The sequence below is a fragment of the Symsagittifera roscoffensis genome, chromosome 9 (assembly GCF_963678635.1).
Source record: "Symsagittifera roscoffensis chromosome 9, txSymRosc1.1, whole genome shotgun sequence".
Taxonomy (NCBI): Eukaryota; Metazoa; Xenacoelomorpha; order Acoela; family Convolutidae; genus Symsagittifera; species Symsagittifera roscoffensis.
In genome coordinates this window covers 36,876,686-36,890,887 of record NC_087070.1, presented here as the reverse complement: position 1 = coordinate 36,890,887, position 14,202 = coordinate 36,876,686, and the positions used below count along the sequence as shown (strand labels likewise).

The 14,202-nt window shown below is 34.1% G+C and overlaps 1 protein-coding gene across 1 annotated transcript in view; it reads right to left on the bottom strand.

Annotated features, from left to right (window-relative positions):
• The window catches only part of LOC134854834 (cell adhesion molecule Dscam1-like), a 43,358-nt gene extending 38,919 nt beyond the window's left edge, over positions 1–4,439 (bottom strand). Inside the window, exons 1-2 of the mRNA XM_063871193.1 lie at positions 3,677–4,439; positions 522–670 (exon numbers count right to left, since the gene is read on the bottom strand). Coding sequence (XP_063727263.1) covers positions 522–670; positions 3,677–3,749 — 222 coding nt within the window. The 5' untranslated portion in view covers positions 3,750–4,439. The remainder of the gene's footprint in view (positions 1–521; positions 671–3,676) is intronic.
• Between the last annotated feature and the right edge of the window lie 9,763 nt (positions 4,440–14,202).

The window sequence follows — 14,202 nt, the reverse complement described above, 5'->3', positions numbered from 1 at the left end:
AGGGGCGGATCTATGATTTTCTTGAGGGGGGAGGGGCGGATTTTCAAAAAAAATTTCAAAAATTTTTTCGACCTTTTTTTAGGTCGATCAAATTGATTTTCCGAGCTCTTCCAAATCAGTAAAAAGACCCGCGCCCGGTCTTTTTAGACCCGCGCCCGGTAAAAAGACCCGCGCCCGGTAAAAAGACCCGCGCCCGGTTGGGGTAAAAATTTCTGCGCCGCAGGCAAAATTTTGAAAAACAGGCCAAAAAAAGGCGTTTTTAGGCACTTTTTGGAAAATTTTTACCAAAGAATCGCGTTTTTTTTTCGCGCGCTCCCCCCTCAAAATTAGTATATATTGATGCTGAAGGCGCCTTTAGAAAATTTTTAGGGTCCGTCACCAAATATGGTTATCTCAAAATAGTACAAAGGGGGGACTCTTTGGGTCGGCAAGGGGTCGAATTCCTGAGGGGGGGGGGGGGGGGGGGCGTCCATTTCCCGCCCCCTCTAAATCCGCCCCTGATTGCAACAATTAAAACCAACCGTCAGTTTGGACTCTGATGTAGCCATGCAATCCAGTGTAGTTCCGAGGGTGTTCAAAAAATAGCGTCTGCTCTTTGGTAGTAGAGTGAAGATCGGTCCTTTCGATGCAACTCCATTGTCCATCAAGTCTCTGGATACCCTGGAAAAACCTTAAAACAAAGCAAAAAATCAGAATAAGAAATTAAATGCTGGAGTTTATGAGGAAATGCGGGGGATGGGCGTGGTCGCTGTTTTATAACTTTTGGCTCCCCTGTGTTTTCCTCGGCAAATCAATGTACGACAGATGAAAAACACTATTAAAAAAGATGTGTTGTGAGAAAAACCATCATCAAATTTTTTTTAGCTTAGATTCGAGCTGCAAAAATCCAGAAAACGTTTTGAGGAAAAGAGAAACGGTCTGAACATTTATTGATTGAAAAAATCGAGAAAAAAAATTAGCAGTTTGAAATATAAAATTACGGGTCAAAAAAGTTATTAGCCATAGAAGCTAGATTCTGGATTCTCCCTCATCCTGTGAAAACTGAAAATAGTTTTAAAGAAAAAAAAACAAACCCAAGTAATATAGTTGAAAAAATGTCCTTCTTTCCACGTTTTTTGTCGAGTTGGTTCTTTCAATTTTAAGTAGATAACAAGGATAGCGGGTTGCTGTGCAAGTAGCACAGAATGTTCTGACTATTTTCATAAAACAATTTAGAAAAAAAAAGTTTGTTCTCTTGTTTTCTTCTGTTTTCTTCTGATAGGTTGGTGAATTAGGCAAGTTTGATAAAATTTTCCTTCGAAAAAGGATTAGAAAACAAAAAAAAACAAAAAAAACTTTATTGTTAAAAAAACGCTGAATGAAACATTCAAAACTAGTTTTTTTTTATTTCAATTAACTTTTGTGAGCCTAAAACCAACTTAAAATACCATTTTTTCATATAATGAACGTTACTCGATCGCATTAATTGCTCAAACTTGAACTAAAAATCAACGACTGATAGGGTTTTAGTTTGGTATGCCAGTAAACTCTTTCCGATGACTATTTGTGCTATTTGATATTGCGTGGAAAACAAAAAAAAAGACCAAAAGAAAAAACAAAACACCCGAAAACAAAGTTCCTTCCCATAATGGTCGGAACAAAAATATTGATCATGTGATCAAAGTCACGACCTTTTAAAAAAATTTTCTTTTTGATTAAGTGTCTGCACGATTTGAAAAAAATCTGCTAAAAGCTCAGAAATCTGAAGAAAATGGTCGTTTTATGAAGATTTGTTTGTGTCATGTGCCGCTTTTTTTTGCCTGCGTTTTACCCTCAAACCATGTATTGCCAAAACGAGATGTTGGACAATCTTTGCAGTTAAGTTCTGAGAAGCGTCCCTTTTCTTGATGCTTTCTTATTAAAAGATGGATTCAAAAATCAGATTTTCCCCGCAAAATCTTTCAAAATAACTTATTTGTAAGCAAGCCGTACTTTTTTTATTTGGTAAATAACAAAATAAAGTAGTTCAAAACATAGCCTACAGACAGTTGGAAAAGAGTCAATGAAAGCAAAGAATCAGAAAAAAATCTGACTTGTCTTTGGAAAACACTTGCAGTTTCGAATTTCAAAAAAGAAAAATATATGGCGATTGGTAAATTGTTAAAGTAGGTTTTCATTCCGCTATGTGTGTTAGGTATAAATTTAGGTAATGTTTTATTCCGCTATAAAGCTGGTAGACTAGGTAAAGCTGGTACATGAGTAAAGAGTTTTTATTCCGCTGCGAAACCTGAAAGTATATTTTTTGCACAAAAACTCCGATTTAAAGCAGCTGCGTTTTAAAAATCAAGAGCAATGCAGCAACAAAGAAACTGCTTGCTTGGTTGCAATTGTACATTTTTTTAACTAAAACGAAGCCAAGTGATCGCAAAAAAAATTAGGGAAAAACTTTCGAAGCTGGAATTTTTGAGTGGTCTAAATCAAAAACAGAATAAACCGTTAAACTCAAAATAATAGTAATCACCCTTAAATAACTGTTATATGATTGCAAAACGTAGCAAATGTATCATGTTGTCGTGCAATATACTGCAAGAATAGTTTTGCAAACAAAATTATTTTTGCAAGAAAATTACTATATAGAATTCAAAAACCCAATAAAACCAAATGGCTGCAAGCGAAATCTGTTTCAAGCTTAAGTTTTCAGCAGAGTTTGTCTCTTGGATTTTGGCTTTGGAAGACGGTAATTTAAACTTCAAACACTAGTGTTTTTTGTTTTTCTTTCTCATTTCGTTTCAGGTAATTGCATTTAGTTTTTTATTAGTCGAATTTTTTCAATTTTCAATAATTTTTTTCTGAAATTTTCAAATTTTCAAGTTAAGCTCATTATATCACTCAAATCATTCTGATTTTTGTTTGTAGTACCTCATTGTGCGTTGAAAAATGTCGAGCAGCCAAGAACCTCGAGTTTTCGACAATTTTTTTTTAGTTATACGATTGAATTAAATCAAAAGTTTTGTAAATCACACTCTTTGTATTATAAATACCCGCATCCAGTTTCAAGCATTGATAATCGATTATATTACGATTTTAGTACCAGTCTTACTAAAATTAAGAAACAGTCGATTTTAATCAATTAATAATCGATGATGATCTCTCTTTTTAAAATCAAATTATAATTAATTATAATCCATTATAATCGATTATAATTGACTATTTATTCGTCTATTTTTCGATACAGTTATAATCGATTATAATTGATTATAATCCATTTTTTTATTCAAATTTCTAGTTAATTGGTTTTGCACAAAAATCCATTATAATCGATTATAATTGATTGTAGTCCCTTTTGTTTGTCCATTTTGTCTTCGAAGTTGCATCTAAATTGCTTATATTTTTTGCTTTTTGTAGACGTTGGTTCCTATGAAAATTGAGAAAAAATATTTTAAAATTTTTCCAATTAAATCATATTTACAAGTTTTTTTTTCATTTCTTCCCCATTAGAGTTGTTTTGTGATGACATATTTTAAGCTTTTTTAAACACTAAAACTTCAGCAAGTTGATTTAGTTTCATGGAACTAGGGCGCGTAAATCAGTGGTTGCCGCTCAATAAACTGTTACGAATTGTCGACTGCAAAGTCTTTAGCAAGGAGCTTAATTCTTTCCTAAAGACTCTTATAAAAAATTTTTATGTGGTATTCACCTGAATCAATTGCAGTTGTACCAGCCAGCCAGAAGCAAGTCAAAATTCCAAAAAGAAGTAATCGAAGTTCCATTGTCGGATAAATCGGCGCACGATGCTCGCAAAGTTTAGGCAAATGTTAAGTTTGTCTACTTTGTCTACCAAAAACCGTCGTTTTGATGTCCAAAAACTGATTCCAGGAACTCGATGCTTCCATGAACTGATGGCGATGGCTTCAACTTGGTCGATCACAAAAGAGTTTGTTTCTTGGGGTGGATGATTTGAACCAGACGAAGCGAGAACAACTGTGAAGTTAGCCACTCTAATTAAGGCTTTTAAAAATAACGAACTTCAAATTCAATAACCATATATCTCAACTGTCTCATTATCTCAACAAAAAGCAGTCGCTAAAACTGAAAAACATGTTGTGGTTAGAAAAAACTGAGGCAATCATAAAACATATAACAATAAGCAACGTGTAAGTTTTAGAAATATCACATAACTGGCAAGTTTTGCACACCTGTAAAAACTTGAGCGACAGAATTTGAGCTAATTAAATGGTGTTTAATTGTACTTAACTACGGCTTGAAAGATTAATCGGCACATTTTTTCGAAAAAACTTGTTGGCTTTTTCGACCATTTTTGTTGGTATGTTTTTTATGATGTTTTCTAGCTTCAAGCTACAAATCATATAGTGAAAAAATGTTCATGTTCGTTCTTAACTTTTACGACTGTGGTCAAAAATTAATCCGCTAAAATGAAGAAAAACAACTTTCGATTCTCTCGAATAAAAATGTAAAATGTGATTACTTTTTCAGCAAGTTTGCTTATAAACAATGTTACTTATTAAACCAGCGTGAAAAAATAAAGCAACAAGAGATAACACATTTAAAACGATTGACAAGTTGATAAAAAATTGCTAATTGTCATCTTTAAGTAATAATTAATAATCAATAAAAATAAATTTGAAATATTCGTCAGATTGCAAAAATAAGGAACAAATTCGAAAGATTTTTTAATCGGAAGTTCTGCGCGAAAATTTATTCACAAGAAATTTCCTCTGAGTTTTCGATTGCTAATTTGAGCTATTCATAATTGTTTACAAAACAATATGTGCCTTTTTGAAGCTTCAATTTTTATGCAAAATTTTGAAAATTTTAAGTTGTCAAAAATTATTGAAACCATTGAAGTTCAACTTTCACTACCAGTGTCAAAATTGCGTGATGCTGACAGTAGCATAAACTAGAACAAACAGTTATAACACGTGTTCATTCCTGAATTTTTCATTGAATAATTTAAATGGTTTAAAAATCCACAACGCACAGGGACGTTTTTCTTTTCATATAAAAGAATGAAGATTCACTCCTTTTTAAAAATGACGTTGAATAGCATACATCATCAGAAATGAGTGCAAAATCTCGTCATTGGGATATTCCGTTTTTCTATTTAAAACGATTATGATTTTTCAAGGCAGACAAAAAAGTAAATCTAGTATCATAAATCGCGACCATAAACCAAAATCAAACAAATTGTTTTCCTACTTAAACTGATCCTTGACTCACAGATTTAGTTCAAAATTAACTAACTCAGAAATTGTAGATTTTTATACAAGAAAAGTGTAACTAAATTTAAACTTAGCATTAAATAGTTCAACCGAGCGATTAAGTTTTTTCTTGTGAAGCGAAAAAAGTGTTAAAATTTTATAAGTACGAGCGATAAATATTGGAGCAACCTTTATTTTTGACTAAATAAAGTAAATATTGCCATTTTTTTTTTCAAGTAGAAAAGTAGCGAAATTGAATGTCGATTTTTTGACAGACAAATATTTCTTTGTACAAATTTTATCCACCTGTTACGTGTAATATAAATGCACTTTTTTATCGCCATTGAAAATTTGACCAAAATTGAGCAATTATTTAAAGTGAAGAGGCGTGTTGAAAAGCAGCTGCTCACTCAATTAAATGGCCGTCTAGTTTCTAAATGAATCGGCTGAAATAATGGACAAAATATAGCAGAAAAAAAATCAGAAGACTTTACATAAACTGTACATGTGTACTTGACTTCCTAAATTAACCTGAAAATGAATTGATTTTTTTTGCTGCAAGCGATTTCTTTCAGTTTTAAACTGGCCTAGTTACAGATTTTAAAAAAGTATCTTTGGAAAGTTGAGAAGTATTGAACTTCATTACTGATTAAACTGAAATTTACTGATTGAAATGCTGGTCAGAGAAAGTAATAAAAAATGGAAACACAAAAAATTTTCAATAGCCACTATCACAATTGCACATATGCTGTATCAGGTAAAGACTTACCTAAAATATGGCTTTTTTTTGTGTCTGCAAGTATTCAGGAAAATATGCAAAATTCACCTCTTGATAATGAAAAGGAGTCTAAGCTGGCCTTGACTGTCTAAACTTTATTGTTCCGACTTTCGAAGAAAGTGACGGAATATTTGTGCTCTGAGTGCTTTTTTTCCAGACTAATTTCGACTTTTTAACTAGTACCTTTTGACATTTTTTATCATTCAGAAAATATTGTTGTTCTGAGCTAAACTTTGAAACGTATTTTACCAGTGATCATTTTCGTGAAGTAGTGAGGGTTTAAGAAATGCCAATTTGGCACAATTAAAGAGCGATATTTTTAGTGTTAGTAACGCGTAAGCGGACACTTTATCCGTCTTAAAAGTCGTTCCAAGTTGAATTGAGGTATGCTATCTGATGTAATTAAAAGTTTGCTATATGCCAATAATCATTTGTCCTTTACATGGCGTGTGGGGGGTGAGTAAAAAAATCGCAAATAGTCTTTAATAACTTTATTATTTTTTTCTGAAAATGTTATCCAATGTTTACAAGTGAACACTACTCATCATTCCCTTAGAAGAAAGTCGGAACATTCAAGGCTTTGCCTTGATATGAGCAGTCCTGTTCTTTCATTCAAAACAACCAACCTCAATTCGACGTTTTTGTTTAATATCAAATTATAAAATTCTTTGGCATCAGTTAATTGAATTTTTACGGCGGTATTTACAAACAGCGTTTGTTTTTTTTCTAGTTCTAGGTACTACCAGTGGAATACTTCATACAATAGATTTATTTTTGCACCACTCAATGAAAAAAATTACTGTACACTCAATGAACAAATTTTTAGCACATTATAAGAAACGTAGCTTAAAAAACGGAGCCAGAAGATGATTGAAACAGTGAAAAACTGATATTAAATGATTGAAAATTAATTCAATTTTTAAACTTTAGAGAAAAATAACATTATTTTAACGCTATTTGATTATCAAGATTTTTATATGATTGGTGCTATCCCTTTAAAGCTATATTATCTAGAGGTAACTGAATTATTGGTTATTTTTTCTAAAAATTCGTTGTGAAGTCTGAAAACTGATGTTCAATTTTGAAACTAGAAGTAATCATTGATGAATTACTTGACCTTAACTTTTGATTTTTGATAGTGCAGTTTGCAGAAAGAAACTCAAACATAAACCGAAAGCCAAGCTGCAAAAAAAAGATGTTGAGCCTGCCTCAAAAAAAATTATCACAAACAATCTGACCATTTGTGATTTTTTACTCTTAGTCTTTGTTATTTTTAGTCCATATGCTCATTGCCTTGAAATAAGTTGAAGCGAAAAAAAATCAAAAAAAGTCTAATTTAAAAAAATTCGAATATAATTTATCAAATGTAGGATTAACTGCAACAGAAATTGTTTCATTTAAAAACAAAACCTTCTCAAAAACTAGAATGTTGATTCGTCGATGAAAAAATGAAAAAAAAATTGAGAGAGTTGCAATATTGGAGAAACAAACATATAACAAGTTTTGGAAGAGCTGTTGAAATAGAAATTTATTATGCCAACTATGATGATAATCGCTCTTTTAAAATAAAAAAAAACTTATTATCTTTGGTATAAGCATTTTAAAAATCTCGCAATGAGGTATTTTTGTTCATTTGTGGCCTTCTGTAATCCGTGGGAATCAGATGAGACTTCATCAACCTGTTATATTTAGAGATAGATTGCTTCTTAGAATGGTATTGTCAAAAGAATTACAAGTAAGGCGACGGCTTTTCACAATTTAATTCATCAAGAAATCAAACTCTTTTTTGGTTCTCAAAATTTTTAGCATTTCCTTAGGCAATTCAACTAGAAATCTTTTCACATACTAAGATTTTTTTCTCTTTTTTTCATCTCTCTGACAGACTCTAAATTCTTAAGACGTAGCAGACTCCAAATTTTTAAAACGTAAATTTTTTTTCTGAAAGTGATATCTCTTTGAGTTTTATGTGTTATCAGAAAGACAATTTCCGTCGGAAAAAACTGATTTGGAGTATGTGGTATAAATTTGGAGCATTTGGGTTTTTAAAAAGAACCAGGCCTCATAGACTAATCCCGATAACGGAGCCATCTTTTTTGTACTTGCTAAATTATGCTCCAAAAAACTTTTTTTTTGTAGTGAAGATTTTTACTTGGGTACTTCAAGGATTAAATTGTTAATTTTCTAACGCAGACAAGATTTGTCAACAAACAATTTTTGTTCCAATTTTGGGAGGCTACACTTTTAAAAATTCACTGGTAGCCAATTTTATAAGCACCATCTTTTTGTGCAATGATTGGTTTCCATCCAAACCGTTGTATCAGAAGCAAAAAAGAAAATTCTTCAGGTTTTTAATCAATCTGGCTAATCGTTCTAAAAATGGATCTTGAGATATACCAAAGCTGGTTTTTCGATTAAGTATGTTCTGTTCTACATATTAACACCTGATGTTTAATTTTTACAGCTCTGCGTATCTGCGTAAGCTCAAGAAAACACCATGAAAACCAAAGTTTTAAAGATATTGGATTAGAAAAACGTGAGTGAGCGCGATAAAGGCGTTCTTTATTTAAAAAAAAGCAAATCATGTCTGTCATTTTGCAACCAGGCTTCTTTTAACCTCAGCGAACTCGGTAAATACTATCAAAACATCGATGAATTTTTTTTGCGGCTGAAAACTAAACTGTTTAGCAGAAGGAAGCCTTTTTGTTGTTATTGAAAGAAAGGGTGCGTTTTTTTGAAAACAGCACTTATCAAACCGAAAGGTCAAAAGTTACTTGGATCGTTTAAACTCCCATTTTGAAAAGTTTTTCTTTTTCAAACGATTCGAACTAGTATCCTTTAGAAATGCACTCATTGAAACCTTTTGCCTAAAGTTTGGCGAAGACTGGTAGCGAGTATTTATTTAATTTGATACTTTTGCAATCATGACCAGTGGGGCCATATAGTTTGAATAAATGATTAGCTTTTATACATTCTGAGGGTTGAATTGGACTGCAAACATCAGTTTTTTTTATTGCAAAAAAAATCAATTAGTTTCTTCTTTTTCCATTTTTAAATGTTCTCCAAGTTTAGAGCTCATTGCCGAAAAAAATGGTTGATTGAATTGATTGAATTATAGCTATCATAACTGAAATTCTGGCACATAGGATTTCGAACACAAAGCAACTTTAAAAAATAGTTTTCATTAAAAAATTTTCATTGCAGTCACCGTTATTGATCTTAATAAAAATTTACTCCACGCTTTTATGTTGTTATTTTCCTTGAAACAAAACGAAACTAATAGAATCCACCATACACTATTTTTTAGCAAAAGTTTTCGGATAAGAAAATCAATTGAGGTCACAACACCGTATCTTAGTTCAACAATAATCTCACAGGGTTGGCTTGGGAAAACTGTCTTTAACGAAAGAAACTAAGGATTTCGTCAACCCAGAAACTGCAGGTGTCAACATAGTTCTGTCAAAAATGTGTAATTATACATGTTTTAAACTGTCAAAAAACGCACCTCAACTTGATTTTTTTTCTGTTATTTCTGACAGAAAGAGGACAGAATTGCTTAAATAAAGGCATTCTAAACTTCACCATTATTTCAAAAATATATATTTGAGAAATGGCCGTTTAGGCGGTAATGTTTAGAGCGCAACAGAGCAATAAAACGGTCTTGTGTCTACTACTTGAATTTTTTTTGTTTGCAAGCAACTAAGGGTAGCCGATGGTACCATCTAGTTAATTAAGCAGTCAATGTTTATCAGGGTTTAGGACTTTTGATCTAGAAACAAATAGAAAAACAGTATACGGAGGATAAAATAGGCCTCTTTCCCAATGGTTAAAACGAAAACAATGTGTAGGGCGGCTTTGAACACAAGCCAGGGCAAATTTGAGCCCGGGCCAAATGGTTTTTGTGCATCGACGTATAAGTTGGTCAAACTTTTAATAAAAAACGTTCGCAGCTAGTTTAATTTTTTGTAGCGTTAGTTTGTTTTCACCTGGTAACGTCCTCAGCCCCCACTCCCAAAAAAGAAGAAGACTGGATCGGATTGTATTAGGCTTGCCGGGTATGATATACATTAAAGGGCGGAACGCGGGACGTTATAATTGCCGTAAATTAGGATGATGACGCGGTACAATAGATAATAACCGCTTGAGCCGTGACTCAACTACTTAGATACATCGCCAGTGTTCAGCTCAATGGTAGAGAGCACCACTCGTCGTGCTTGTCAGATAAGGTAACATATTCTCTCAGCCAAAGTGACTACATGGCATTCATTTCAGATTGAGCATAATCCTATCGTTTCACATGGAGCAAAAACTCATCCGCAAAAATTAATGCCTCAATATTAATGCCTCAACAGAAGATGATAAGGCATGAACGCCACCAGATTGGCGACTCACTCGTATAATAGGCTGTGACTTCAGAGACGTTTTACATAAAAGAAACTTGTGCCGAGAAGTCAATTCAGACATTTTCGGGAGCATATTATTGCAGAGAAATCTCACCAACAGGTGCGGACTATTCTTTCGTATGACCAGGCCTGATGGGGGGCTCCTGTTGGATTTAATTTTTTTAAATCACTTTTGTATCAGAGTGGCTGTCACAATCTTGTTTTACTCACGAAAGCATACAAGCAAATATTTTTCTGCTCATACGAAGTTTGTTCCAGTGTCTGACCAAAAAATGACCGGGCGGTGCTTCGACTTGCTATTCTTTTCCAGTGAGACAATAGCTCGAATCTGATAAGGACACAGATTCGAGTTCTACAGCGTGGTAAGGCAGTTGAACGAGAACACCCAACTTTATTTCCCTCCTTTCGGATAATTACATGACATAGGCCAAAGTTCAACAGAAAAACCGACAGGATTAGTTCTATGGTAGCTGCTGTTAGAACATGGCATGTTACACAATTATTTTCCATGGTTGAGATGACATCAAAAATTTACGAAACGCACGTAGTCCATCACGGAATGATCCTTTGACGGTAATGGTCATGAAATTGCCAGATGAGCTAGATTGTGAATGGGCGACGACCGTCCTAGATTAAGGGTTGCTTCGTATACAATTCGGTTTTAACCAAGCGCTTTACGAGAGTCGATAACGAGCGCTCGTCATAAACAGCAAAAAATTGACCTACATTTTTTGCTTAGATGCATTCGCTCAGTTGCATCCATTTTTGCAGCATCTGAATTACGGTAGCCCGGCAATTATCCTAACGAAGTAAACGCACTCTCAACATATACGGGATGACGAGCCCAATCAGGTTAAACATGAAAAATACAAAACATAGCGCGTAATTTTGCGTCACGGGTTACTATAGCTCTTGATTTTCACCGCGACTCTCCTTGATTGAGTTTTTCGTCTGGTCCCATAGTAGAACTAGTATATGCAAGGGCGGATTTAGGGGGAAGGGGGGGGGGGGCGCAGACGCCTCTCCCCCCCTCAGGGATTCGACCCCCTGCCGACCCAGAGGGTCCCCCCTTTTTAGATATCAATATTTGGCGCCAATATATACCAATTTTGAGGGAGGAGCGCGCGCCAAAAAACGCGATTTTTTGGTCAAAATTTTCCAAAAAGTGCCTAAAAATGCCTAAAGTGCCTAAAGTGTAAATTTTGCCTGCGGCGCTGAAAATTGGGTTAAAATGAGGTCTTTATAATGATTTAGGGGAGCTCAGAAAACCAATTTGGTCGACTTAAAAAAAGGTCGACAAAATTTTTCGAAATCTTTTGAAAATCCGCCCCCCTCCCTCGAGAAAATCCTAGTTCCGCCCCTGAGTATATGGGATGCCTCTTCGGAACTAAGTTACTTTCCTTGTATTCGAGAGCAATCATGTCTTTACTGAACTTGAGTGCTTTTTTGGGGCCCTGATGGAACCAAAATAGTCACAAACTCAATCTGATTTCCAAATGGTTTGTTATGATCGTTTGTTCTTGTTTGGTAGAGAACGGCGTTTCGATCTCGTTTGGAAATGGCGTGAAGTTTGAGCTTGGATGCAATTCCTGGTGACTTGGATCTTTACGTATACTTGAACATCGAGATGGCCATTGTTCTGTTGCAGTGGATTTCCTTTTCTGCGATGCCAAGTGGTACTCTAAATCCATTGAGTGTTGTGACTGTAGGCAGCACGTCAGGTGGGTTTTGCCATTCCGTAGTTTGGAGTGTGATTGGGTTGTCAAGTTTCCTGCTGCTCGTCTTTGGGCTTTTTGTAATCTATATACTGCATTATTATTATTTACATATACAAATCTTTGTTAATCGTGTTTTTTTTAGTTATGATCTTGTATTAGTTTTTATCGCAAAAGCGTTATTACTTAGTTCGGTTATTTTTAAGACCTACTCACACTTGAGTAAATCTCGTCAGAAATGTTGTCGTGGGTGTCACAAAGCGTGGATGTATCACGGTGGGTGAGGTCAGCTATAGGGCATGCTCAGGATGCCCTCTTCTGGTGGGTTAGGCCAGAAGTGAGGGTATGATTTCGTGCTCTCTTTTTGGAGGTTCCTGTGTTAGTTCAACCTTTCATGCCATTTTTATTACTAGTGTTTTCTTTTGTTGTCTTAGTTTTGTCTCCTCTTCAGAAATCAAATTGTTTGTTTTGGGTTTGTCTTTCGACTTTTTGGTGTTTTGTGCTTAGACTTAAAAGTAGTCTTCAAAAGAATAATTTATCCGGTTCTAAGCTGGTATTAATCAAGTTTGGGTACCGTGGGTTTTCTTTTCTTAGCCATGCTGTTTGGTTGTGATTTATGGTATTTAGTAACCTTGCGTTGGTTAGTTTGAATCATTATATAATTCCTTTCCAACCAGGTTAAAGGAAAGTTTGAAACGTGTTAATACTTGTTAGAGTTGTTATCAAATAGAGTGAAAGTTGGAACTCAAATTCATTATTTTAAGCAATTCTTTGTGGGCGAGCAATGCGAATTTGGATAGAATATTTGTGCGAGAGCATATAAAAAAGCGTTTTTTGAGAAAATTAGTACTGCTTTTGCAATTTATGAACCATTTTTATCAGTTTACTACTTTTAAAATAATAGATTTAATGCTTGATTTGTGGGTTGAAATTATTAAATTATTTTCAATTTATGAATTTTTACTGCTTTGGGGTAAAAATTTATATATTAATTTACTGCTTTGTACGGGAGAATTTTTTTGCTCCAATTATTGGATAGGTTAATAGAAATTAATGATTTAAAAGAAAGTTTCTGTTTCTTATTTTGTTTTGTAGATGATTGATGATTGTGCCTATAGAGAAAAAGAGAAAACATTGAATATTAATGGTTAGTGTTTTTTGAAATTATTAGTAAAACATTGAAATCATATTACCTAATCGTCGTTGAAGAAGCCATGAGGAAAAACATGGTGGATGATATCAGATGAGGTTAGCAGTTTAGCTAACAAACGAATGAAAAAAAACGAATGAAAAAAAAACGAATGATAATTTTAGTTCGCAAAAGTGGCCAAAGCCATTCAAGTGCTTTAATGATGCTACGTTCTTCAGTGTTAGGTGATTGCTCATACGGTGTGTTTTGAATTAGGTAATATAATTTGCGGTTATAGCGAGTGTTATATATGAATTCTAGGATTGGGATTTCGACGGGCCGAAGGAATTCATGGGGGATAATCATTGGGCGGGATTCGTCAACGTTTAGGAGTTTCTTTAGTGGGCAGAAGAAATACATCTGGGTGATGGGATCATAATTTCGGATGGTGTCTTGTAGGTTAGTGTTTTTAATACAATAGGTAAAGTTAAGAAAAACGGTGATGTGTATTTAGAGTTAATGTGTTGAAATCTATGGTGAGGTTGTGGTGCTGGTGTATTGTGAGTGTAATGACTTTCAATAAATTTATGATAAGTGTACGTATGTGTTTTTTTAGTTCGTAACATAAATTCGTGTGAACAGTGCAGATCACGTTCTTTTGGTGTGAGGAAATGAAAGGTTATTGAAAAATGGTTAAATTTGTTAAAGTATGATTCATAAGCATTAGTATTACGTAGTGCTGCGGAGATGACTTTGTCATATTTTTTCTTTAGGATGTTGAGGGTGAAAGTGTATGAGGTTTTTATGAAAATTTTTTCGGTTAATTGAGGACTAGTATATGGGTCGCCAAGTAGACAAATGTCTTCATTTGGCCGGATGATAATATGATCGTAATAATCGATGGAGTGATTATTAGCTTTAGGTGCAGTGAATTTGCTTGAACTATTTGCGTGAACTGGCTTGGGGTTAGTGCTGTTGTGAG